This window comes from Trichoderma evansii (assembly GCF_050947405.1).
Source record: "Trichoderma evansii strain SZMC 28006 chromosome Unknown GGI43scaffold_11, whole genome shotgun sequence".
Lineage (NCBI taxonomy): Eukaryota > Fungi > Ascomycota > Sordariomycetes > Hypocreales > Hypocreaceae > Trichoderma > Trichoderma evansii.
Window position 1 is genome coordinate 607,857 of NW_028145195.1, and position 21,544 is coordinate 629,400.

Here is a 21,544-nt window from a genome sequence, read left to right on the forward strand (position 1 = left end):
AGAGAGAAAATCTCTTCACATCACAAGATCTGTCTATATTTGATTGGACGCTCTTGGCAGTTGGCATCTTTTCTTCTTATTCCCGCGGCGATCACTAGCCAAATTGACAATTTCCCATCATCGCGATCTTCCTTCGCCGTGATCTTCACGCCACTAATGCAGCGTCAACACACACTCTCGCTCGCTCTCGTATCTCATCATGTCTCACTTCCGCCCAACAACTGCAACTGTACCACGCCCTAATGCTTTAGCATCTTTTTTAGCTACTTTGTAAGAAAATCATAAAGGCAAAAGAGGTAAAGATGAGAGCTAGGACTCCCAGGCACAAGGCACGCAAGGTCCAGGCACCAAAATAAGTCGCGCAATCACAGCGAGAGACGGGCACACACAGACGTCGGATAAAGGTACAGTACAGTACGTACAGCGTTTTGTTGCAGATCGATGGAGAAGCCCGCGCCAAGCAAGCAAAGCATGGCCTTGAAACACTTAAGCTGCGGCTGAGCTCGGAGCTACGGGCTATCGAGTTAGCACGAGAGTAATCGGCAGCAACCTCGTGAGCATGTACCAGCCCATTGGGAATAGCTACGATGAGTTGTGAAACACGAAGCTTGGAGCTCGATGAAGGTGCCAGTGCTAGTGCCTACAGCTACAGTAGCAGCAACTCTCTGAACGAAGCTCTCTCTAGCTCTCTAGCACTTGCGATTGATTCTCTTAGCAGCTATCTCGCTGGGCCCTTGCACGATCCCCGGCTTCTAAGCTATATTTGATCTCTTCTTGCGCGCGCGCGTCATAAACGGGCTGCCGAGAGAAGCTGGTCCCCACCCCTGGTTTTTGCAAATACGGACAGGCAGAAAAATGCTGCTGCTAATGCTGGCCCGGAGTACTCCGTATTATGATGTGCCATGGGCTAATACTATTTTGCTTCCGTTACGGCTCTACCTGCGAGCAACTCCGGCAACTGATGATGGCATGTAGTTGTATGATCTACCTGCCTAGTATTTCATAGTGTTTCTGTAAGTAATAGGCGGTTTAAGCAGCTCTCTCGCTCTCTCTCTTCTTGGGCTGCTGACCAATTTATTAGTCGTGTCAATTAATAATGCTACCATTTCCCGACAACTTCGGAATACTAACCAGAAAATCATAACTCCCGTGCAAACGGTACTGCAATCAGACCCCAAAACCACGACATCACACAAATCGTATCGCATCTCTGCACAGCCTCGCAACATCCTCAGTTCAAGTACCCTTTAATAACACATACGTATATAAAGAACAGACAAAAAAGAGGCAAACAGAATCTTAGCCCCCATGCCTCTAACCCCTGGTCCGCAAGCCGCTGTGTCAGAAATAGATTAAGCAAACCCGGCGCCTTCATCTTTCAGTGGCAAGACAGTGGCAAGACAGTGACATCTTCTTTTTCCGTCTGTTCGTCTAAGAGAGGAGAATCCTTTCGGCTACTCACTCCCGATGGTCGATTGCCTTACTTTTCCAGAATAGAACAGTACATGTAGTCTTTACTCCACAAGCAATGCTATAACTCTCAACGCTTCAGGAAGCTCATCTACAAACGCCACGCACGCACGCACAGACAAAAACAAAACAAAAAATATGCGTCTTACACGCATTGCCACCCCATCAGCCATTCCCACCACACAAACTCGCAAAAAGCAATACCAGAGCGTTACATTCACGCTCCTCGCATCTCATATTTTCGCTCCAGTCCGAAAAAACGTGGCTTTCTAGATTTGAATAATTTCCCCTTCTCTTATCGCTCTCCACCGCGCTGCTACCCGGCCCAACCGGCACCTTTCCCTCGGCTCGCTCACTTTTTTCCTCTTTCTTCTGTCTTGCTTCCATCTAGGGTTTTTTTTCTTTTATTTCGATAGAAGGGGGATCCCTGTCCTGCGTTATGAGCTCCTTGTCATTTCTTGCACTAATTACGGAGCTCAGAGCTCGAAACAGCGTCTGTGCCCTCTTTTTTTCCTCTGCCCTCGATTGCGATAGACCCTATGACAGAAGCTGTGGATGCTAGCCATCGTATCCTCAATCTTAGTCTCTTTCAGGATGAACATGATACACTCGTCATTCCCATTTCCATTTTTTCTTGTACTTGGAGAGAGCACGAGATCTTTCTATACTACTCAGATAGTACTACTACCAAGTTTTAGTAGCCGTATAGTCGTTTCCTCATGCCTAGTGAAACACACTATGCGTTTCGTTTCCCAACGCCTCCGCCACAAAGCTCTCAAGATAGTAGACAGGTCCCTTGAATTCCATAATTATCCAGCATGAATATCATAGATCCACTTGCCGCAGGGACCGGCCCTCGGTTCTCTTTTTTCCCTTTTTGCTCTTTTTTTTTTCAGTGTATTTTTAATTGCTCCCCTCTCCGCAAAGACCCTGCGTAGGCAAATACGGAGAAAGAAATGAGGGCGAGATATTAGTCAATGCGCTATGACGATAGTCAGCGATCTACGACATCCTACAATCCCTGAAAGCCACATGATTGCGCATCTTTCCTCGACCCATGATGCCAGCACGAAAATAAAGGCAAAAGCAAGGGTTTGCAATTTATTAAGATTTGTATGCTATTAGAGAGCCAAGTCTAAGGATTAAACCCTGACACTTGTCACGTCACATCACATCACATCACATCACTTTCAGCTTTGCATGCCCATAGCGGGAGTTGTCGATTGCTGCCTTTGGTCGACATAGGCACAGCCGCCTCCTAAATTGAGCGAGACAATAAATAGACGCAAATGCATGAATTAGATAATAATACAAGTCTGTTTAAACCGAACAATAATTCAGAAAAGGGAGACAGTTGTAAACACCACCTTTGTTTTCCAACTGCATCCCACTCATGTACAAAGGAAACCACCAAACAATTAAACATACACCAAAAGAAGCAGTAATGGACTTTACCTCACCCATCCCATTCCTTTTTTCCCCATTTCACAGTAAATCACCCAAAGAAACAAGATATTCTACAAACCAAATTGACTTGCCAAACAATAAAGAAACGAATAGCAATAGAGCCCTCAACCATCACCCAACACTAAACAAACAATACCCTTGCCCATATGACAAATGCCTCTTTCATCTCTCATCCTCCCAAAAGAGCTATGCGTCATCTCGGTCCGGCAAAGAAACCAGGGTCGCTCGGAGTTGACAGTAGAAAAAAAGAAACCAACATCATGTCGTACGTAGCAACACGTTTCTTGCCAGCTGATAATCTGCTGCTGCATTGTCAAATAAAAGCAACGCAACGCAATCATGCCACGCGTATCTGTCAAGCCCTGTCCGATTGATATCTCTCTCTCCGCACTCCACTTCGAATCTCCGCTCTTGCCGAGGCATCGATCATTGTACAAGTACAAAGTATATGTAAATGCTTTCCAATCATCAGATTATCATGCCTGTATGTATTAGACCCGCGCTTTCTCCTTCTCTATATTGACAAGTCCGAGCAGTTGCCAATCTGTATCCAGCTTCTGCTTCCGCGTCAGGTGTTACTTCATTTTCAATTCCTCCCTCTCTCAAGTCCAGAACAATCCAACTCTCAGTCCAGTCCATTCTCAACTCTCCAATCGTAGCACAAAGATACCACTTTGTATATAGTAGTAACAGCAGTAGTAGAAAAGTAATAATGTCTCGCCAAATAATGTCGCACAGGTAGCACCAATAAGCAAAAGGCACTACCTGGATATATAGGTAGTAGTAACATATGAAAGATAGAAAAAACGCCACCAAATCACGGCCGCTCATGGCTGATCATGGCTGAATTCTCGAACCAAACCATATACGCTCCTCGTCCATGGTCATAATATCAGTCAAATCAAGCATTCGTGCTGAAACAGTATCAATCACACTCCTGTTGAAATACCGTCAAATCAAGCACTCGTGTGGACATACTATCAGTGAAGCATTCGTGCAGAGATGGTATCAAATCAAGCACTCGTGCTGAAGTAGTAATTCTCCCACAAATACTCATAATCCTCCAAAATGCCCGAGATAAAGCCCGGCATCCTTCTCGTCGCCCCATTCACAACCCCCTTTGTCACGTTCTCGTAGAAAGCTCCGCGCATCGCCCACCAAATCATGGCCCAGCCGCGCTTGTTCCACTCATCGCGCTCCAGCGCAGACGTCCGTAGGCTGCGCTGGCGGAGCTGCCTCGCGGCGTACTCGACCGCCACGCCCACCACCCAGGGGGTCCACGACTTCTTATTCTTCGTGCGGGCGAGCGCCACGGCGTAGATCAGGGGTGTCAGGATGTGCAGCATCTCGGCGAACTGGCCGCCACCCTGGAGCCGGTTCAGGAGCTTGTTGGCGGGCTTGATGTCGTCGGCCGTCAGGACTCGGCCCAGCAAGTAGGTGCTGATATCGCCCGGGTTGGGCAACGAGGGAAGACTCATGCCTGTTCTTGGCATCGTCCACTCCTTTTCGTACGCAGACTTTTGCGGATTGCTGATGAGAATCGCCGACCCATTAGGCGATGTCTCATCCATCAGCTCGCTCTCGCTCCTCGCCGTGATCAAGTCGTCATCCTCGGTCTCGTCCTCGGGAATCGGCTCACGCTCCGGCAGCACCGGTGTCACCAGCGGACGCGATCGCGTAACGCGCAGCAGGATGAGGCGGCAAAAGGCCTTGATGCCCTCCAGCAGGATAATCACATTCCACCGGCTCTTCTCGCCGCCGCGCCGCTTGGCGCTCATCTCGCACAGCAGCTCGGTGTAGACAACCATCTGCAGCACCATGGCTATCCTGCGGTACGTCTTGCTCTTCTGCGTCCAGTATCGCGTGTAGCGCGCATGTGCCGATCGGATCGGCGGCGTCGGCAGCTTGGAGACTGCCTGTGAGAGGATGCCATCGTGATAGAGGGATAGGAGCTGGACGCCTGAGTGGATGGACTCGGATGCAATCTCGGCATCGCGAAAGCGGCCTGGCGGTTTTGAATTTCATACAGTTAGTTTAAGCTCTTATTGAATATCATGATACATATAGAGCGGGAAACGGGGTCACCAACCGGGAATGATATATGTGAGGCTTCTCAGCGCGCTCTCAATCTGCGACACCTGGCCGGCATTCTTGGTGATGAACTCGTCGTACATGCTCAGCCATTTTGGCGGCATTGACAGAATCTGGCCAGCCGTCACGCGCTGCTGTGGCCGATTAGTGGCCGGCTTCGTCGGATTCGACGCCATTGCATCTGCTATTTGCCGTTTCGCTTGTGATTGCGCCTCTCTGCTGTCTCCTCGATGTCTCGTCGTTTCTCTCGTATTTCGCGCCCTTTCGGCGTCGGGCGTCTTCTCAGTCCGCTAGAATTGTTTCGCGCGTCGCCTATTGTGCCTGCGAATTATTGCCAAGCACCATGTCGAGGTGGCGATGGCGGCGGCGACAGCGGTTTGTTGTTGTTGTCAAAGCTCGAATTCAGCTGCTGCGGCACGAGAGGTCCAATGATAGAGCCGGCTGGGATGACGCTTTCAGAGGAAGCCGAGGTACGCCCCTTGTGGCGCATGCCGCGGCCAGCTGTGGCTGCGCTACGTTGCCGGCATTACCCTATATCCAGCGATTGAAAAAGCAGTTTTACAAAAAAACAAGAATGAATATTCGAATTTCTTGTATGAAAATAAATAATAGACTTTATTATTGAGCAGATATTATAATAGGAGAAATGATAAAAATCAAATGAGCATTCAATGTTGCACGGCATACTATCGTTGGTATTGAAACCTATATTTCTACCAATCTTCAAATTAATCACAATACTTATATCACGAAACAAAAAGTCGAATATTAACAAGCCGTGGTTCTTTTAATTCCTGTTATATACACAAACCCACAGGCGCATTAAATACTAAATTATCCAGAGCTATTCTAACCCTTTCCGCGTCCGTGAGGCGCATCACTCGTTTACGTACACACCCTGGTATCCTACATGTCATGTATAACCCGTATTTGTTTCCAAAATTTCAATCGCCCAGGAAAGAAATAATAAAAGAATATAGTAAAAATAGAGAAGAAGGAAAAGTTTAAAGGCCACGCAGCGTCGCTACAACTTGGCAAACCCTGCATCCTCCAACTCTTGCCCGGTAGGCAGCATTGGTCTTCCTTGCATTGGAAAGGGCCAAAAGAGCGGATTCTCTGCCGTCTCGGCCGATTTCTTCGTGCTGGGCGTCTGCAGCGTGTCCACAATCTCTGGGCTGGGTCCAAAGCCGCACATGAAATCGCTCTCCCGGACGTTGGGCGCGAAAAAGTTGAGGCTGCTCGTGTAAGGCCTGACCAGGTTATCGGGGTCATCTGGCGGCAGTTTATCGCCGTCAACATTGACCTCGATATTCCATTTCTTGGCCAGGAACCGTAGAATATTCAGTGCCTGCTCGGCAAAGTGGTGACACGGCGCCATCTCTGTGAGGTCCGCGATACCCTGATTTAGAGCATCCGTCACGCGAGGATCGACTTTGGCGGCCTTTTTCATCTTCTCTTCGCTGGTCTCAGCCTCCTCGTCGTCGATTCCGGTAGCGCCTATGGCAAGGTGCATAATAGCTGATGTTAAAACAAAATAAGGGACAAAGGATGGCGTTCTTTTTAGCGTATATAGTTGAGAGTAGGATGTTAATAAGCCTTGGATGGCGTCGGCAGCTTGCGAGCAGACATCTCGCGGCGAAACCTTGGAGCCAATGATGCGTAGCTTGATCAAGGGTCTGAAAAGGAGGAGTATGGCAAAATGATAGTACATGCTTTTCATTTGATCAATGCCCACGTCAGTATCCATAATTTGAGCAGAGAGAAAGGGAGCTTTAATATGAGGAGAGAGAAGAGAAAAGGACAAAGTTCATTACTGTACTCACTGCGCAAATAAGACGGCCGGGGTGAAGTTATGGCCCAGTCTTAAAACTTCGGGTATCCGATCGTACCAGTTCAGGTACTGCGTATAAATATTCAAAAGGTCCCGGGCAGTAAGGGGCCTCCCAGGAGAATGGAGCACGTAGAGAGACTGGTGGACAAGCTCACTCAGCTCGCAAAAGCACTTGTATACTGACCGCACGTTGGACGGCTGCTCGCACGACCGCTGTAGCGGTGCGCCTTCGGATATGTTAGTAGGCAGCCCTTGTAAATCAACCCCAAAAGTAGTCGTTCGGTCCTCACCGTCGTCGGTATACGGTACCCATAGAGAGGCTTCAATGTCGCCGATGATGGCTGGCTTGGGTGGTAGATGAGGGAAGGATGAGCACTGCGGCAGGGAGCCGGTGGCCAGAGACCATGCACTGAAGGGAGCAGCCAAGTTAGAAATTGTCATTTCTTCTCTCATAGCTGAGTTTGAATTTGAACTTGAATTCAAGCTCACGCAATGTAAAAAAGGGGCATTCGTTGTTATGGTTTTAAACTCACTGATCTAATGCAAAAGCCCCCCAAAAAGTCGCAGACTGGACAGCAAGTTCGTCTTCGTCGTCGTCGTCATGGATGCGATGTAAACCCATCTCAAGGGCTAGCCTTATGCTTTGGCCGGCATAATACCAGCTCTCAGAGTCACGGCCGCAGCTGGCCTCGCGAATTGACATGATACCCAGAGCCTGGATGGTTGTCAATGAGTGATGGTCCATTTCCTCATTGAATAACCGTTGGCTCTCCTTGAAGAAGTGATCGCCAGAAGAGTAGGGGTCGTTGGGGTTGGCTCTCGTCATGGGCTGTGTGGAGAATCGACAACCAAGGGCCAGCAACGCATTGACCAAAATTGGGGAGCAGTATCGATGTCTTCCGTCCTGGAAATCGTGAAGAAAGTGCTCCTTGCTGAGAGATGCAAAGGTGGGATACTCCCAGCAAAAGTACAGCGCCAGCAAATGCTGAACCAAATTCACGTCGTTTGTGATACTGGTCCAGGACCCCGGAGGAGGCTTCATCTCAGGTGCGTTGAGCGGCGATAATATCTGCTCAAGCCCTCGAAACCGCTGGATGCCATCGGGTAGGTGGTCAGCCTGCATGCTATCAGCCCAAGAGCCCACTGGCGTCTGTGGCGGACCTGCATCGGCAGCCCAATTCATCAGATCTGGATGAGAGCCGCTTCTGGTGGAGCCGCCGGCCTGGCTTTGCGACGAAAAGTGCCAGGGACTGCCTGGAGCTCCTCCCATATCATTGCTTAAACCAGGCATCTGCAGCGATCCGCCTCGAGCTGTGAGGGTCATTGACGGGATAGGGGCACCAGAAGCATCACCAAAGGGCTGCATAGAAGACATATCATGACCGCCGCCGGCACCACCACCAGCACCTAAGCTAGGGCCAGTATGCGCATATGCTGAACTTGCTGTTGGCCCGCTCGGTGGAATACTTGCAAGCCAGTCAGAGATGCTCTCCACGGTCTGGCCTCCACGAAGACGCGCCAATACTTCCTCCCATAGCTGCGGCCGTATCAGAGCAGCAAAGACCTGGTCGCTGGAGCGCTGGCGCAAGCGCAGATACTCTATTTCATTGCGCAGATGTTCTTTTGACTGGCGCACGGGTATCTCGTAGACGCACTCCACGTCCTTCTGGGACTTGCAGCGGCCGCAAGGTTTTTGTCCGTCACACTATGAAACGCGTTAGTACACTGGGTTTTCTTTGATTTTGCCCAATCTCATCTTTCCCAAAACCATATGAAAAGGAAAGAGAGCGAGGAGGGTGACCGCGAGTTCAGCCTGTCAGATATAGAGAGACGCTGAATCCACAGCACGACGAGCTCACCTTGGCACGCTTCTTGCGACATTCCGTACAGGCATTGGGCGTCACCACCCCCAAGCCGCGCCTGCGCTTCGATAATTGTAGCAAAGCACTCGAAGCTGGAGGCCCAGTCGACTGCGGCGTCGTGCCGCTTCCAGTGCCGCCGCTGGTGCTGGGCTGGCTCTGGCCCGAAGGCGTGCCCAAATCCTCCTCCATCGACGCGAGGCTGCCGAGTCGCTTTTAACGAGGAAGTGCGGGACGCGCGCGAGAGGCGCAGAAGCGAAGCCCCGGCTTGGGCAAAGACAGGAGAAGAGGCGGCGGCTTTCAGCGATGGGGAACCAGCGCGGATCCAATGCTTGAGTTGCGGTAGCTGCAGCCTCGTGGGATGAAAGACATGCTGCGGGGGAAGCTGTTCGAGGACCTGGCAAAGCAGGGAGCAAAGACTGGGGAGGGTTTCGGAATTCGAATCGCAAGGAGTGACAGCTTCAGTGTCGGGGACGAAGCCAAGATGGCGGAGGCATCGATAGGAAGAGTCTAGAGGCTGAGGAAGAGAAGAAAAAAAATATGGAGAGAGGTTGGAGGAGACAAGATCCAGCTACATACATGTACTGTCAAAATTACTGTGGTGGTGACGGAAGCTGCTGTAGAGCATCGCCAATGGCGGGGCTGGCAGCAGCTACAGTGGGCTCAGCACGTCAGTCTCAGCCGCTAGAGCGGTAGGCTGGCTAGCCGTTGGAGCTATTCGCCCACTAAAACTCGGGGGGCTGATACAGCGACTTCAGCCGGTATATCCATGGACATCAAATCAAAATCACCGGAAAAAACATCAGTTGCTCTGCTGTCAGCAAAAAGCTTAGAGCTGATGGTGGCTGAACGCTAATGGACCCCAGATAAAAAGCCAAAAATCAAATATTAGTATAATGGAACCCGGGTATTGTGGAACAGAAGGAATCGAAAAAGATAGGCGATGCCAGCGGTTGGATCGCGGCTGTATACGCTGCAGTGATACATGTCTCGCTACGATTGGTAGCCTCGTCTACGAATATTACAGGAGCTCATGCAGGTGATGGAGCCACTGGAACTGACCCTGTGATAGGCCTCGCTGCAGCGTGACGAGCTTAGCCGAAGTGCTGTTGCAGCGACCCCCATTTATAGTGGGGAGCTATGGTAGCAGATATTAAATTTACTTCTTCTTTTCTTTTTAAATTGTATTTCTCGGTGCCTAATTCCTAGTTTTAAATCTCCTTATCTTATTCCTATTAATTACGTATAAATAATGGTGCGATTTAAAAACTAGTTCAGCAAGTGGCTAGAAATTGTGTGTGATTCTCTTCATGCTCGCTGTAGCTATGATGGTTCAATGAGGTCATTCTGAGCTCGACTAGTTGGTACCTGATATCAGCCGCAGAGTGGCCCTAGCTTGCCGTGTAATACTGCCGAGTACTACCGACCACGCGATCAACCGGTACTGTACGGAGTAGTCACTACTAGGTATGCAAAAATATCCTGCTTAGAACATTGGCGATTTCTCTGTCTGATATCCATTATCTTTACATACCTAGGTATGTGAGAAAAGTAGTAATAGTCACCATCTCTTATTGCAGGTTTTATTATAGAAAGAATCCATTCCTCCTACTAATCCAGTGGCAAAGAGCAGGAGCTGCTTATCTACCTGGAAGCTGTATAAACTAGAAAAGGAAAGCATCGCGCATCGCTTATAAACCGTCGATGTAATGCAAGCGAATCACACGCTTTGAATGACAACAATGATAACCCCTACCAATTCTTCAAATGATTATAACCCTTTTAAGCTGATTTTGCCATAACCTAATGTACCATCCCAACACCGAATTCCACATAAACCTTCCACAGGCCTTCCATGCCAACGCCGCAAAAAAAAAAAAAAACCATTCCATTCCATTCCGTAAAACATGTAAAAGACCAATTTTTCCTACTGTACACCAATTGAAATGCAAATACCATTCGTTAATTTGGCTTCGTCTTCTAATATCCCATGTTGGGACTTCGGTGATACTTGATTGAACTTGCTGACCAGTCCTCCTTGCTTGGGCTGCGACGGCCTGCTGGCATATACCCAAAGCCTTGCCCCAGAGCCTTGGGAGTCGACATGTCAAAATCGGTGTCGTCCTCGATAAACGAATATCGCTGTGACCTGGGAGTCTCATAGCGTTGTCTGAAATGCGCCGGTGTAACATCTGGCCCCATTACAGGAACATGAGAATAGGTGGGCGGGTGTGCTGGCGCTGGATGAGACTTGGACCGTCCCCATCCAATCATGACATTGGCAAAGATGACAAAGATGGCAATTGCGCCAAACATGAGCTGGTGTAATGAGTTAGCAAAGAGTATTGATTTGATTTTGATTCATGCTTACCCAGGCCTTGAGATTCATTGCATCGGCAAACTCGTTAATGACATCGGCTACCTGCTTGATTGTGACTTTGACACGCATAATGGCATCTGAATCCTGCTCCATGCAGTCGTACCACCTAGTACACATCTCAACCAGCGCTGGCCGGTCATTCTTGGCGCACTCGTTGCTGATATAATGATTCCGGCAATCTGATATGTGACCAATGATTTCCATCCGCGCCATTTCGTTGGCGTTGCGGACATCTGATCGCACTGCGTCGACAACGCTCCAGCCAAAGAACAGGATAACACCAATGATGAAGCAGTTGAGTCCCAGCTGCAGCCATCGATAGATGTGGTCGGGAGCTCCTGGATACCGGTCCATTGTGCCCAGCGCAGAGACAAACCAGCCCTCGCGCTTCGGGCCATGCTGCTGTTGCTGGCGCTGCTGTGATAATGATGGATGAGGAGGTAGCTGCGCATTGGTGCCCAGCAGCATGCCTCCATACGACGCGCTCGGATCCGTGTCTGAGGCATCGCCCTCCCAATCTGGCGGCATGTGTCGGATCACGCTGCTAACGTCTTTGTCGTCATTGTGGCGCTTCCTCTTCCTGAGCACCTGCATGTCCTTACGCGGAGACTCTCTGCTGACCGGCCGAATTTCCCCTCTGCCAGATGCAAACTTCCGAGGCGACCCCCTATTGTAGCGAGAGGCCTTGTCGATCTTGGTAGGTGTCGTGACGGTGCTCGTCGTCACATCGCTCAAGTGCTCTGATTCCGAGGTGTCGTTGGGTAGCACTGAAACTGCTGAAGCTGCTGAAATCTCGGCTGCGTCTGGGCTGTCTTCGGCGATGGTGGTGAAGGAGGAGAAGGACTCGTCCATCTTTCTCGGCGTGGTGAATGCTGGGTTTCGGAATGGCGGCGCAACGACCTTGGGGGCGAGCTGGGGAGTGAAGAAGGACTTTGTAGGCGGTTTCGATGGCGTTCCAAAGGCAGAGAACGAGCCGCTCGCGGACGTTGACTTGGCGGGCGACGAACTGCTAAACACTGCATATTTTGTCTATTGTTAGCCATAACCATCCAAATCGCAACAGCCATGATAATCAAGCTAGCAGAGCAAGGGGTACCAACAGTTGTCTGATCGCTTCTTGGCCACCTGCGCAAAGGGACTCGTCAGATCGACAGGCCCCGTATTCTGATACTCCCACTCCATGGGAGCTTCAAATGTGCGGCGCTCCATGGCCGCGAGTATCGTTGATTCTAGATGGTGATGTTGTCGCGATGGCGTGGAGTATTTCGGTGCGTTTCTGCGACTTCAAGCGAGCGAGTCGCAAACGCATGATCCGGATCCAAGTGCGATTCAGGGCTGCTGTCACAATTATGTAGAAATAAGCCGATCTGCCCTGGTCGAGGTGGGCATGGCTTCTTTTAGTTACCTCGAATGCCGGGCCTTATTTTGCTTATCCACAATCTGCATATCGTCACAGTGGCAACCAGGTCTTAGTGCTGGGGGCAAGTAAACAAACGAGAAAAAAAGACTGCCAGGGGTGGGTGCCTGAGGCCGCAGTAACCTAAATTCGTAGTCGCCTGCTTATGTCAGCAACGCGCTGGCTGCGTCTCAAAGGCAACCAGAGGAATGAACCTTTTTCTCAACTGAAGATTGTTTCACTTGCTGTCATTCTCAGCTTGACTTTGGCTGCTGCTGCTGCAAAAAGGGGGAATTGCCATTGGAAGAATCTCAGATTCATCTCCACACATTTCATTTCCTGCTGCGCCATCGTCCTTTGCCAATTTTCAACTCCAATCATGTCTGACCAGGGTTCGCCGGTCGACGATGGCCAGGAAAACGAATTCCAGGATGAGGTCGCCGACGCCGACTCTGACCGCGACTCTGATCTCTTGTCCGAAATCGACGAGAATCAGTTTGAAGATTACGACCCCGAGACGGCAAACATCGAGGATCGACCAGTCGAGATTGATGAGGACATTGCCCGGACGCTAAAGGCCAGCAAGCGTAAGCGAGCTGAAGGAGAAAAGGGAGCCAAGAAGCCAAGAGAGACTCGCCGCGAGAAGCGAAGGGACCGAGAGGAAGATGCGTCCATGCAGGAAGTCTCCAGCGGCGAGGCTGAGAAGAAGCCGAGAAGGAAGCGAGCAGAGGCCGAGAGGCGGCCAAGAGCCAAGCCGACATCGCCCCAGGACGACGATGCCAACGACGAGAATCTCACCGAAGAGCAGCGACAGAATCGCGAAATCGACAGACGTCTGGATGCGGCGTTGAAGAACCGTGGAGCGGCCCCCAAGCGCCGGAGAAAGGATGAAATTGTATGTCTTATACAAATATGGGAAGCAGATTGATGTAGATATTAACCGTCACCAACTAGGATCTCGAAGATGAGATTGATGAACAGCTGGCTGCGCTCAAGGTCCAGATGGAGCGTGCTTGTCAAGCAGACAACACTGCTCGTGAATCTGGACAGCCTGCCCTGCATAAGCTCAAGCTGCTCCCAGAAGTCGCTGGCATTCTGAATCGCAACAACGTCCAGCATGCGGTGCTCGATCCGGATACCAACTTCTTACAGCACGTCAAATTCTTCCTAGAGCCGCTCAACGACGGCTCACTGCCCGCCTACAACATCCAGCGAGACATCTTCACGGCCCTGACGCGTCTGAATATCGAAAAGGAGACTCTGCTCAGCAGCGGCATCGGCAAGGTGGTGTTATTCTACACAAGGAGCAAGAAGCCAGAGCCCAGCATCAAGCGAATGGCCGAGAGACTGTTGGGAGAATGGAGCCGTCCCATTCTCAAGCGAACTGACGATTACAAGAAGCGCCATATCGAGACTCGCGAGTTTGATTATGAGTACGTATACTGCCGTTACTATCACATTATTCTCACTATATATCATTTCTGGCTAACACGATGGATGCTACAGGGCTGCCAAAATGGCTCAACGCCGCAAACAGGGCTCCCAGTTTACTATCTCTGAGCGACCCGCACAGTCTGCTGCAGATGCCGAGCGTGAACGATTCCTTGCCCCTGTCCGTGGTGGCAACCAGGCTCGTATGGTCAACCTTCCCGCAAGTTACACAATTGCTCCTGTGAGCACATTCGATGGCAACAGAAGCCAAGACCACCGACCTCTCGGTGCTGGAGGAATGGAGGCTTTCAGGAGAATGACGCAGAAGAAGAAGAAGGCGGCTTAGAAAGCCTATTGACTTTTTCAAACTGTACAACGCATCGCACATCATGGTATCGACTTAAAACTAGTCGATTTTGGGAGTGCACTTTCTATTCATATGTTTTTTTTTAATTTCAGGAAGAGGCCGAAGATTCGTCTGAGGGAGACTGGCGTTTTTAGGAGCTTAAAGGGGGAAACACAATACTAAATGCAAGAATGGTCATATGACGATGGTTTAAAAAGAAGTATAATTCAAATGAATACCTATAATTCACTGCAAATACTACCGGTCGAGTTCCATGTGCTGCCTCTTTATATACTTGGATGCTAAAAGGGTAATAATACTTGGCCTCGACTGACCGTGAACCCAACTTTGATAGTTGAAAGAAGTCTATACAGACAATGTGGATAGAGAGACTTTCCTATTGGGTTTGATCATAGTTATACGTGACTATAAGTTCCAAACTATATGTTTTTTCCTTGCTTGCCAAAACTTTTCAAAAAGTGGCATGCGACTTGCTTTCTATATACAAAAAATTGATCAAGTTAAAACTGGATGATATCCATCTTTGTTTTTGCAGCCCTTTCGCCCGATATCAAAAAGCCCATAAATAGCAGTCCTCTCTCAACCTAAATTCATTCAACCTAAATTATTAGACCTTTAGCTTTCTCAACTCCTTCTTAGTCTTCAAATTCTCCGCCCACGCATCCTCAAAGAGAGTCTTCTTCGGTTCAACTTCCCAATCCTGGATGTTGAGTCTTCTCACAACCTGGAACGAACCCGTACCGACGCTCATAGTCTGTCCCATGATGATACACTCAGAGACACCCTCGATGCGATCAGTCTTCATCTTGGCAGCCGCCTCAAAGAGATGGTCGGGGGTCTTTTCGAAAGATGCCAACTGGAGAACACTCTCTCGCATCTTGGAAAGACCGAAACGGGTGATGCCGAGAACTTCACCCTTGAACGTCATGACGTCGGCCAGCAGCTGGATATGACGAGGATCAATGTCCATACCTGCCATGACGGCGGAAATTTCGACGACAATGGTAGTTCGAGCAGCCTCGATACCCAAAACGTCACGGGCTTCCATGACGGAGTTGGAGCTTGCCTTGGTGCCGATAACGCCTTCGGTAGTCATACAAGCTCGCAGCCCATATCCTTCAACCAGCACAGTGTGCTCGCTCTGCTCGGACGTCTGGATGATGGCTCTTGTAGCCTCGTTGTATCCAGAGATGGGGATTTTCGGAAGCACACGGCGGAGGTGGTTGACTCGCAAAAGGAAGTCAGAGGCTTCCTCCGTCATGGTTAGAGATGCGCCGCTGCGCTGTCTCTTCTTCGCCGCGTCGGGATCCACCCAGCTGTTGAGCACAAAAATCTTGATGTAGTTGGGGCCAATTGATATATCGGACGGCTGAATCTTAAGCTTCTTGAATTTCAAGATGGCCTCCGCAATATCAACAACACCAATGCCAAGGTGCATGCTTTGCAGTGCCTCCATATCAATGTATAGAATGACGGTTCCACGATCAGTGACCCACTCGTCTTCAATTGCCTTTAGCACATCGATAACGAAAGTCTTTTCGATTCGTCCCTTGACAATGCGTGCAGCCTCAATCTGCTTGTCGTTTAGCAGAGGACATGTAATGACTGGGGTACTAATGTTCTTGGAAGCGTTGATGATTTCCTTGATACGCGGCACACCTTGAGTGATACTCATACCAGCGACACCAGCAAAATGGAAAGTCTTCAGCGTCATCTGCGTACCAGGTTCTCCAATAGACTGCGCTCCAACAGCACCCACAGCATGACCAGGCTCGACGTGGGCCTTGTGATATCTCTCTAAGCACTCCTTGACGAATCTTTGGAGAGTTGTCAGAGATACCTTGGTAACTCGTTCAACTCGGGCCAGCTGAACCTTGAGATCTGCAGAAGCATCTGCGATGATATCCTCCTGGCTTGGGTCAGGATCCAGTCCGACCAGTGCACGAGCTTTAGATATCTTTTCTGCTCGATCAGAGACGTAGGAATAGATGGTCTCGATGAAGCCTCGAGCGCTTTCGTGCTCATCAATGTTTTCATCGGTGGGATCGGAATAATTGAGGAGTGCATTGTCAACTAAGCGGTGTCTCTGGTAACGCTGCTTTTCTTTCTCTAGCATGCTACTGCATACTGCAAGCACCTCGCGGGGAAGCAAAGATCTTTCGTTGTTATCCCATGTAGTGCTCTCTGAGTGAGTCCACGTGCGGTCGAACGCCACAGGCACCGCAGAACCCTCCATGTCGACGGGATCTAATTTGTCGGCGCCAAATTGGAATTGTACAATAGCTCCTGATGACGTCCTGACCGTGTTATCGTACTGAGTGGAAAGATCCTCCAGAGACTTCATCAATCGTCTGGACATGTATCCTGTCTCGGCAGTCTTGACCGCAGTATCAATCAGACCTTCTCGACCTGAGATGGCGTGGAAGAAGAACTCGGTAGGGAACAGACCCGAGTAGAAACTGTTTCGTACAAAACCCTTCGACGCCGGCTGACGGGCGTTCTTGTGGAAATGGGGCAAACTGCGGTCCTGGAAACCATCAGGCACACGCTGACCACCAATAATCTGCTGTCCGACACAGGCAACCATCTGAGCGACGTTGATGTGCAGACCCTTGGAACCGGAGTTGGCCATGATCAGAGGAGCATTGTTACGACTCAGCGTGTCCACACACTGCTGACCGGCCTGCTGTCGAACTTTACTGAGAATACCAGAAATGGAAATTTCCAAAGTCTGTTCCATGTCACAACCGGGAGCCTTTTCAAGCTTTCCCGACTTGAAAGTCTCGATAAGTGCGTCACTCTTATCGTAAGCGTCCTGAACGAGCCTATCTCTGGATTTTGTCAACTCAGTTATGGGGAAGACGTCACCCACACCAAGTGAAAAGCCTTGGTTTCCGAGCGCTCTTGCACACAGCTTGGTCAACCTGTTCATGGCAGCAACAGCATGATCGGGACCAAAATCTCTGAGGATAATGTAAAACACAGAGTTCTTCTTGCCAGATCCAATAATGGATTTATCCATACGACCACACATAATCTCCGAGTTTCGAATGACCAACCAAGCGTCGTTAGGATCCATATCTGGGCACTGTCCAGGTCTAGCCGAGTATTCTCTGCATCGTGCATCCAAGTTAACAAGGACCGGTGATTCCTTGTTCGGGCGCATAAGTACGTTAAAAATCTGCTTTCCTGTCCAGAGGGCTTCTGGTTTGATAATTGACGGCGGGGGAAGATCAATGTTAACTGCACCGTCCACCATGTGCGTGCAAATGTAGGTAAAGGCCTTTCGGTTATAAAACTTATCCTTGCTGCTGAGTAGATATGAAGCGGTAATAAAGTCCTGGGTAGCAGCAATGATGGGTTCTCCGTTCTTGGGGGTAGCAAGATTGTGCTTGACGCCCATGAGAGTCATTGCTTCAGCACGAGCTTCTTCGGATTGCGGAACGTGTAGGTTCATCTCGTCACCGTCGAAATCAGCGTTATAAGGTCCACACACACATTCGTTTAGACGGAATGTTCTCCAGGGTCTAATCTTTGCGAAATGGCTCATGATACTGAGCTTGTGCAGAGAGGGCTGTCGGTTGAAAAGAACAATGTCTCCGTCCTCAAGATGCCGTTCGACAACATCGCCTATCCGAAGATCTCGGGCGACAAGAGCTCTGTCACCAAACTGCAAATCCTGCTTCCAGTTTCCATTATCTTTGATGACGTGATTTGCACCTGGGTGGACTTTGGGCCCGTTCAAGATGCATTGCCTCAACTTTTCCAAGTTGTGGGTCTGAACTCGTTCAGGGAATGTCAAGTTCTTGGCGACAAGCTGTGGAACGGCGACTTGATTGATAGCCAAGTTTGGATCTGGGGAAATGACTGTTCGTCCTGAAAAGTCGACTCGCTTTCCAGACAAGTTTCCTCTGAATCGTCCCTGTTTGCCCTTGAGACGCTGGCAGAAGCCTCTGATGCTCTTTCCGAAGCCTGGCTGGTTAAGCCCAGGGACATCACTGTTAACATACATGGCAATCTGCAGTTGCATATATTCCCACTGTTCCATGATGGTCTGCATGGGCTTTCCCTTGTTAAGGGCCGTTCGAATCAATCCGCTTATATAAACAATCTCTGCCAGCTTTGCGGTAAGATCGTCCTCTGTACTGGCTCCTTCTTGTGCAACTGACGGTCTGATGCACACAGGAGGAGCAGGAACAAACTGCCAGATGAACATCTCGGGACGACCCTCGGTTGGATCCAGTCCAAGCAGCTCACAGTCTGTGGGACCAATCATCTTGAAGTGGTTGAGCACCCAGAGAGGATTCAGATCCTCCATGGCTCTCACAAGGTGCTTGTCCAGATCCGGATTCAATTTCTTGGCTTCATCGAACGAGGCATCGAACGCGATTTTGCTCTCCGGGGGCAGCTTTTTCTGAGATGTCGACTTCTTGTATGCCGAGAACTTGTCGTGGGTGAGCTTGAGGACTCCGACTTTTCGAATCTGGCCGTTGATCTCGCCGCAATACGGGCATGTCCTACATTTCCTGCACTGCTCGTTGATCCTTTTGTAAACTGCGGTTCGGCGAATATTATCCAAACCAGGTCGGCGCAGGTCGTGGAGGAAATTTCGTCTCTCTTCTTCGGTGAGGAGTACTCTGGCGCAGGTTTTGCAGACATTTTGGAGGATTGTCTGAATGAATCGTAGGTAACCGATGTGGAAAGCAGGGAGTGCTAGTCGAACGTGGCCAAAGTGACCGATACAGAACTTGAGAGGCTCTTGACAGGTACCGCATTTTCCAGACTTACTCGAAGTTCCCTAAGCAAAGGACGGTCAGTAGGCCATCTCATACGATTATGATATGAATATATTAATAGCACAAGCATATAGCCAAGCTATGCACTCACCATACGCAGATCAAGAGCTCCATTGGTAAGGGGAGATCGGTTGTTGTCGATATCGTAGAGCATGCGCTGGGAAACCTCCAGCACTCCTTGGTTGACGATGTCTTGGTTGGATCTACACAAGAGCCACATTAGAAACAATAGAGCTTCTCGCATCAACAGCGCAAAACCCACTGGATGCCAAACTTGATCCCCTTGAAGCGCTTGGGGAGATTGTCCGTGAGCTGCTCCTTGGTGGAGCTCACAAACGCGGCGTGCGCCATGCTGTCGCTTCTTCAAACTGGGATTCCTCTGCGGGGAGAATTTCGATGTGCGCCGTTTATATCATGAAGACATGATCTCGATTCGATGCTGAAGACCCCGAAAACTGGCGGAAGAGGCGGCCGTAAGTTTGCGATTGAGCTTGCGGAGTGACCAAAGGCTGGTTCGGATGAGGCTGGAAATAATTTTTGAGATTCAGTCATTGGTCGTCCCCCACCAAGCAATCGATAAGCCGTGTGGGTGCAGATATAGCGCCCCACCCACTGCTGTAGGCTATTCCCTAGCAGCCAAGGATTCTATACCCACTGAAAGCATTGATTGGATAATATATAATTCTATATTAACTATGCGCTGTAATAAAGAGCTTTTTTATATGGTTGAGGATCTCAATCATAAACTTGGATTATTTATTAGATAGGTAAATTTCTTTCCTATTTCTCTTTATAGAAAGACCAAATTGTGACAGTGTAAGCTCTGACATATTCAAACTGTATTTACTTCGTCTCTGCTTTGATTCAGCACTGTTGTATAAGCTTCGTAATCTCAAGTGGGCGAGAAAATGAAATTGGGTCTTGGCTTCACAGCAATAGATACATATCTCTCTAAGCTTGGCAATTATAACGCTATTACCAAGGAATCAATTTGGCTCATAGAGCAGTTAACATGGGCGCTGCCAAGCTAGATGTTGGAAGATATAAGCAATCCAAGTGAGCCCTAAAGGACAATGAATTCCAAAGATTATAGGGCTGCTACTGGAGCCCAGAGGCAGCGTAAATGTAGATTTATTTTTTTCCACTAGGACAAACCGGCATATAAAAACAGACAAATAATAATTCTCTTATATCGTGGATAAATGAAGTAAGGGGCTGAGATAAACTCCGCTAGGCAAGATTTATTCAAGTTAGCTAAAAGCAAAGCAGACAAGGCATTTACTTAACAGACTCTTTTTGAAATCTCGATTCATCCAGCTAAAAGACAAAGAAGTGTCACTTGTTTACCTTCCGTCTAAAGACCTGAATGTAAGCTGGTTGGTTGGAGACAAATGGCTAAATTTCTATATAAGCTGCACCATATTGAGTCGTGGTGATATAATCTAACTGCCCTGTATGCCGAGGTAGCAACCAAGAGCCGAGACGTCTGTACTTACATGTAAAAAAAAGCAAAATAATAACGTAAAGAGGAGACCCAAACATAAACTTTTAAGTGGTGGGATTCAGTGCTTGTCTTTGAGGGATTACCAGCTTCCAAAATAGGCAATTGCAGATATCTCAAACTAGTAATTATATAAGGAATAATCTGCAGTATAACTAAGCAGTTTAACAGTCTAAGTAACAACATGAAGTCGTGCGAATATATAAACTGACTTTCTGCCGATTTATGAAGCAGACAGCCACCAGTCTGCGTTTGACACTTTCAATATAGAAAGGCAGTCCATCACTTCCAAGCATTGTTCTCTTTCATAAGCGCATTCACAGTTACACCATACAATGGCAAACTTAAGAACCATTCTGCTTGTTCTCGCCTCAGTAATGACTGGAGTCAAAAGCCAGGAAGAAATCTCAGTCTACCTGGGACCCGACTGCTCTTTTTCTCAAGGTATAAATCTCGGTCCATCCGAAGGCAGCCTCGGCCCAAATAACTGCCCAATCTACCCCCTTGACCAGATAGAAGGCGGGGAGCAGGCCGATGGGACGTACCGCCTGTGGTTGTCTCCTCCTGCATCGTTGTTCGAAAACGGGAATCAGTTGATTGTTCGTAGCCCTGCAGCTGATGGCCAAGATCAATGCGGTCCGATCAACACTATTATAACAACTGTGGGATGTCATGAAATAAATACCGCTGCGGATATTGTCTTGCAACTGTGCGTGGATCCAGAAAACTGCGGTGGATCTTCTTAAATAGACAAGAGAGGAGGAATTGGGAATAGCTAAAGGAATAGCAACAGCCATGTGTTGTCTTCACGCATTGGCACCAACTTGGCCTGAGGCATTATGAACAAGTAATATTATAAGAGTATAGTCAGCTTCCCGCAGTGTTATTGTGATTTCGGCTAACTGTAAGAGTCCAATTGTGACAGGTCGTAAGTACGTATTTCTGTGCATTCTAT

At 49.0% G+C, this 21,544-nt stretch overlaps 7 protein-coding genes across 7 annotated transcripts; 2 read left to right on the forward strand and 5 right to left on the reverse strand.

Annotated features, from left to right (window-relative positions):
* Nucleotides 1-3,288: 3,288 nt before the first annotated feature.
* Nucleotides 3,289-3,946, reverse strand: GGI43DRAFT_56995 (uncharacterized protein). The gene is made up of 2 exons (XM_083210032.1): nt 3,916-3,946; nt 3,289-3,851 (listed from the first exon to the last, which is right to left on the reverse strand). Exon 2 carries the CDS (start codon nt 3,766-3,768, stop codon nt 3,406-3,408), a length of 363 nt encoding a protein of 120 aa, XP_083060201.1. The 5' UTR covers nt 3,769-3,851; nt 3,916-3,946; the 3' UTR covers nt 3,289-3,405.
* Nucleotides 3,947-3,950: 4 nt separating this feature from the next.
* Nucleotides 3,951-5,204, reverse strand: GGI43DRAFT_384276 (peroxisome membrane protein; the record flags this gene model as incomplete). The annotated part of the gene is made up of 2 exons (XM_083203494.1): nt 3,951-4,942; nt 5,027-5,204. The coding sequence occupies 2 exons, from the start codon at nt 5,202-5,204 to the stop codon at nt 3,951-3,953; spliced, it is 1,170 nt and encodes a 389-aa protein (XP_083060202.1).
* Nucleotides 5,205-5,789: 585 nt separating this feature from the next.
* Nucleotides 5,790-9,600, reverse strand: GGI43DRAFT_406312 (transcription factor domain-containing protein). The gene is made up of 5 exons (XM_083206134.1): nt 8,719-9,600; nt 7,393-8,564; nt 7,150-7,268; nt 6,852-7,086; nt 5,790-6,740 (listed from the first exon to the last, which is right to left on the reverse strand). The coding sequence occupies exons 1-5, from the start codon at nt 8,908-8,910 to the stop codon at nt 6,053-6,055; spliced, it is 2,406 nt and encodes an 801-aa protein (XP_083060203.1). The 5' UTR covers nt 8,911-9,600; the 3' UTR covers nt 5,790-6,052.
* Nucleotides 9,601-10,698: 1,098 nt separating this feature from the next.
* On the reverse strand, nt 10,699-12,307 carry GGI43DRAFT_384278 (Di-sulfide bridge nucleocytoplasmic transport domain-containing protein; the record flags this gene model as incomplete). Its single annotated transcript, XM_083203495.1, has 3 exons — nt 10,699-11,037; nt 11,090-12,114; nt 12,199-12,307. The coding sequence occupies 3 exons, from the start codon at nt 12,305-12,307 to the stop codon at nt 10,699-10,701; spliced, it is 1,473 nt and encodes a 490-aa protein (XP_083060204.1).
* Nucleotides 12,308-12,715: 408 nt separating this feature from the next.
* Nucleotides 12,716-14,681, forward strand: GGI43DRAFT_406318 (transcription factor SPN1). The gene is made up of 3 exons (XM_083206135.1): nt 12,716-13,389; nt 13,449-13,927; nt 14,001-14,681. The coding sequence occupies exons 1-3, from the start codon at nt 12,874-12,876 to the stop codon at nt 14,269-14,271; spliced, it is 1,266 nt and encodes a 421-aa protein (XP_083060205.1). The 5' UTR covers nt 12,716-12,873; the 3' UTR covers nt 14,272-14,681.
* Nucleotides 14,632-19,620, reverse strand: GGI43DRAFT_57066 (uncharacterized protein). Its single transcript, XM_083210033.1, has 3 exons — nt 19,351-19,620; nt 19,180-19,291; nt 14,632-19,090 (listed from the first exon to the last, which is right to left on the reverse strand). The coding sequence occupies exons 1-3, from the start codon at nt 19,437-19,439 to the stop codon at nt 14,900-14,902; spliced, it is 4,392 nt and encodes a 1,463-aa protein (XP_083060206.1). The 5' UTR covers nt 19,440-19,620; the 3' UTR covers nt 14,632-14,899.
* Nucleotides 19,621-20,653: 1,033 nt separating this feature from the next.
* Nucleotides 20,654-21,445, forward strand: GGI43DRAFT_57076 (uncharacterized protein). Its single transcript, XM_083210034.1, has one exon. The coding sequence runs from the start codon at nt 20,925-20,927 to the stop codon at nt 21,333-21,335; it is 411 nt and encodes a 136-aa protein (XP_083060207.1). The 5' UTR covers nt 20,654-20,924; the 3' UTR covers nt 21,336-21,445.
* Nucleotides 21,446-21,544: the final 99 nt, after the last annotated feature.

Excerpts from the sequence above, each read along its gene's own strand:
- GGI43DRAFT_56995 (XM_083210032.1), bottom strand. The coding sequence starts at position 3,768 with ATGAGCGGCCGTGATTTGGTGGCGTTTTTTCTATCTTTCATATGTTAC.
- GGI43DRAFT_406312 (XM_083206134.1), bottom strand. The coding sequence starts at position 8,910 with ATGGAGGAGGATTTGGGCACGCCTTCGGGCCAGAGCCAGCCCAGCACC. Across the intron at positions 8,565-8,718 it reads GTCGCAAGAAGCGTGCCAAG|TGTGACGGACAAAAACCTTG; the intron begins GTGAGCTCGTCG and ends CGCGTTTCATAG. Across the intron at positions 7,269-7,392 it reads GGGGCTTTTGCATTAGATCA|TGCATGGTCTCTGGCCACCG; the intron begins GTGAGTTTAAAA and ends TGCTCCCTTCAG.
- GGI43DRAFT_406318 (XM_083206135.1), top strand. The coding sequence starts at position 12,874 with ATGTCTGACCAGGGTTCGCCGGTCGACGATGGCCAGGAAAACGAATTC. Across the intron at positions 13,390-13,448 it reads GCCGGAGAAAGGATGAAATT|GATCTCGAAGATGAGATTGA; the intron begins GTATGTCTTATA and ends GTCACCAACTAG. Across the intron at positions 13,928-14,000 it reads ACTCGCGAGTTTGATTATGA|GGCTGCCAAAATGGCTCAAC; the intron begins GTACGTATACTG and ends TGGATGCTACAG.
- GGI43DRAFT_57066 (XM_083210033.1), bottom strand. The coding sequence starts at position 19,439 with ATGGCGCACGCCGCGTTTGTGAGCTCCACCAAGGAGCAGCTCACGGAC. Across the intron at positions 19,292-19,350 it reads GGGATCAAGTTTGGCATCCA|ATCCAACCAAGACATCGTCA; the intron begins GTGGGTTTTGCG and ends GCTCTTGTGTAG. Across the intron at positions 19,091-19,179 it reads GAGCTCTTGATCTGCGTATG|GGAACTTCGAGTAAGTCTGG; the intron begins GTGAGTGCATAG and ends TCCTTTGCTTAG.
- GGI43DRAFT_57076 (XM_083210034.1), top strand. The coding sequence starts at position 20,925 with ATGGCAAACTTAAGAACCATTCTGCTTGTTCTCGCCTCAGTAATGACT.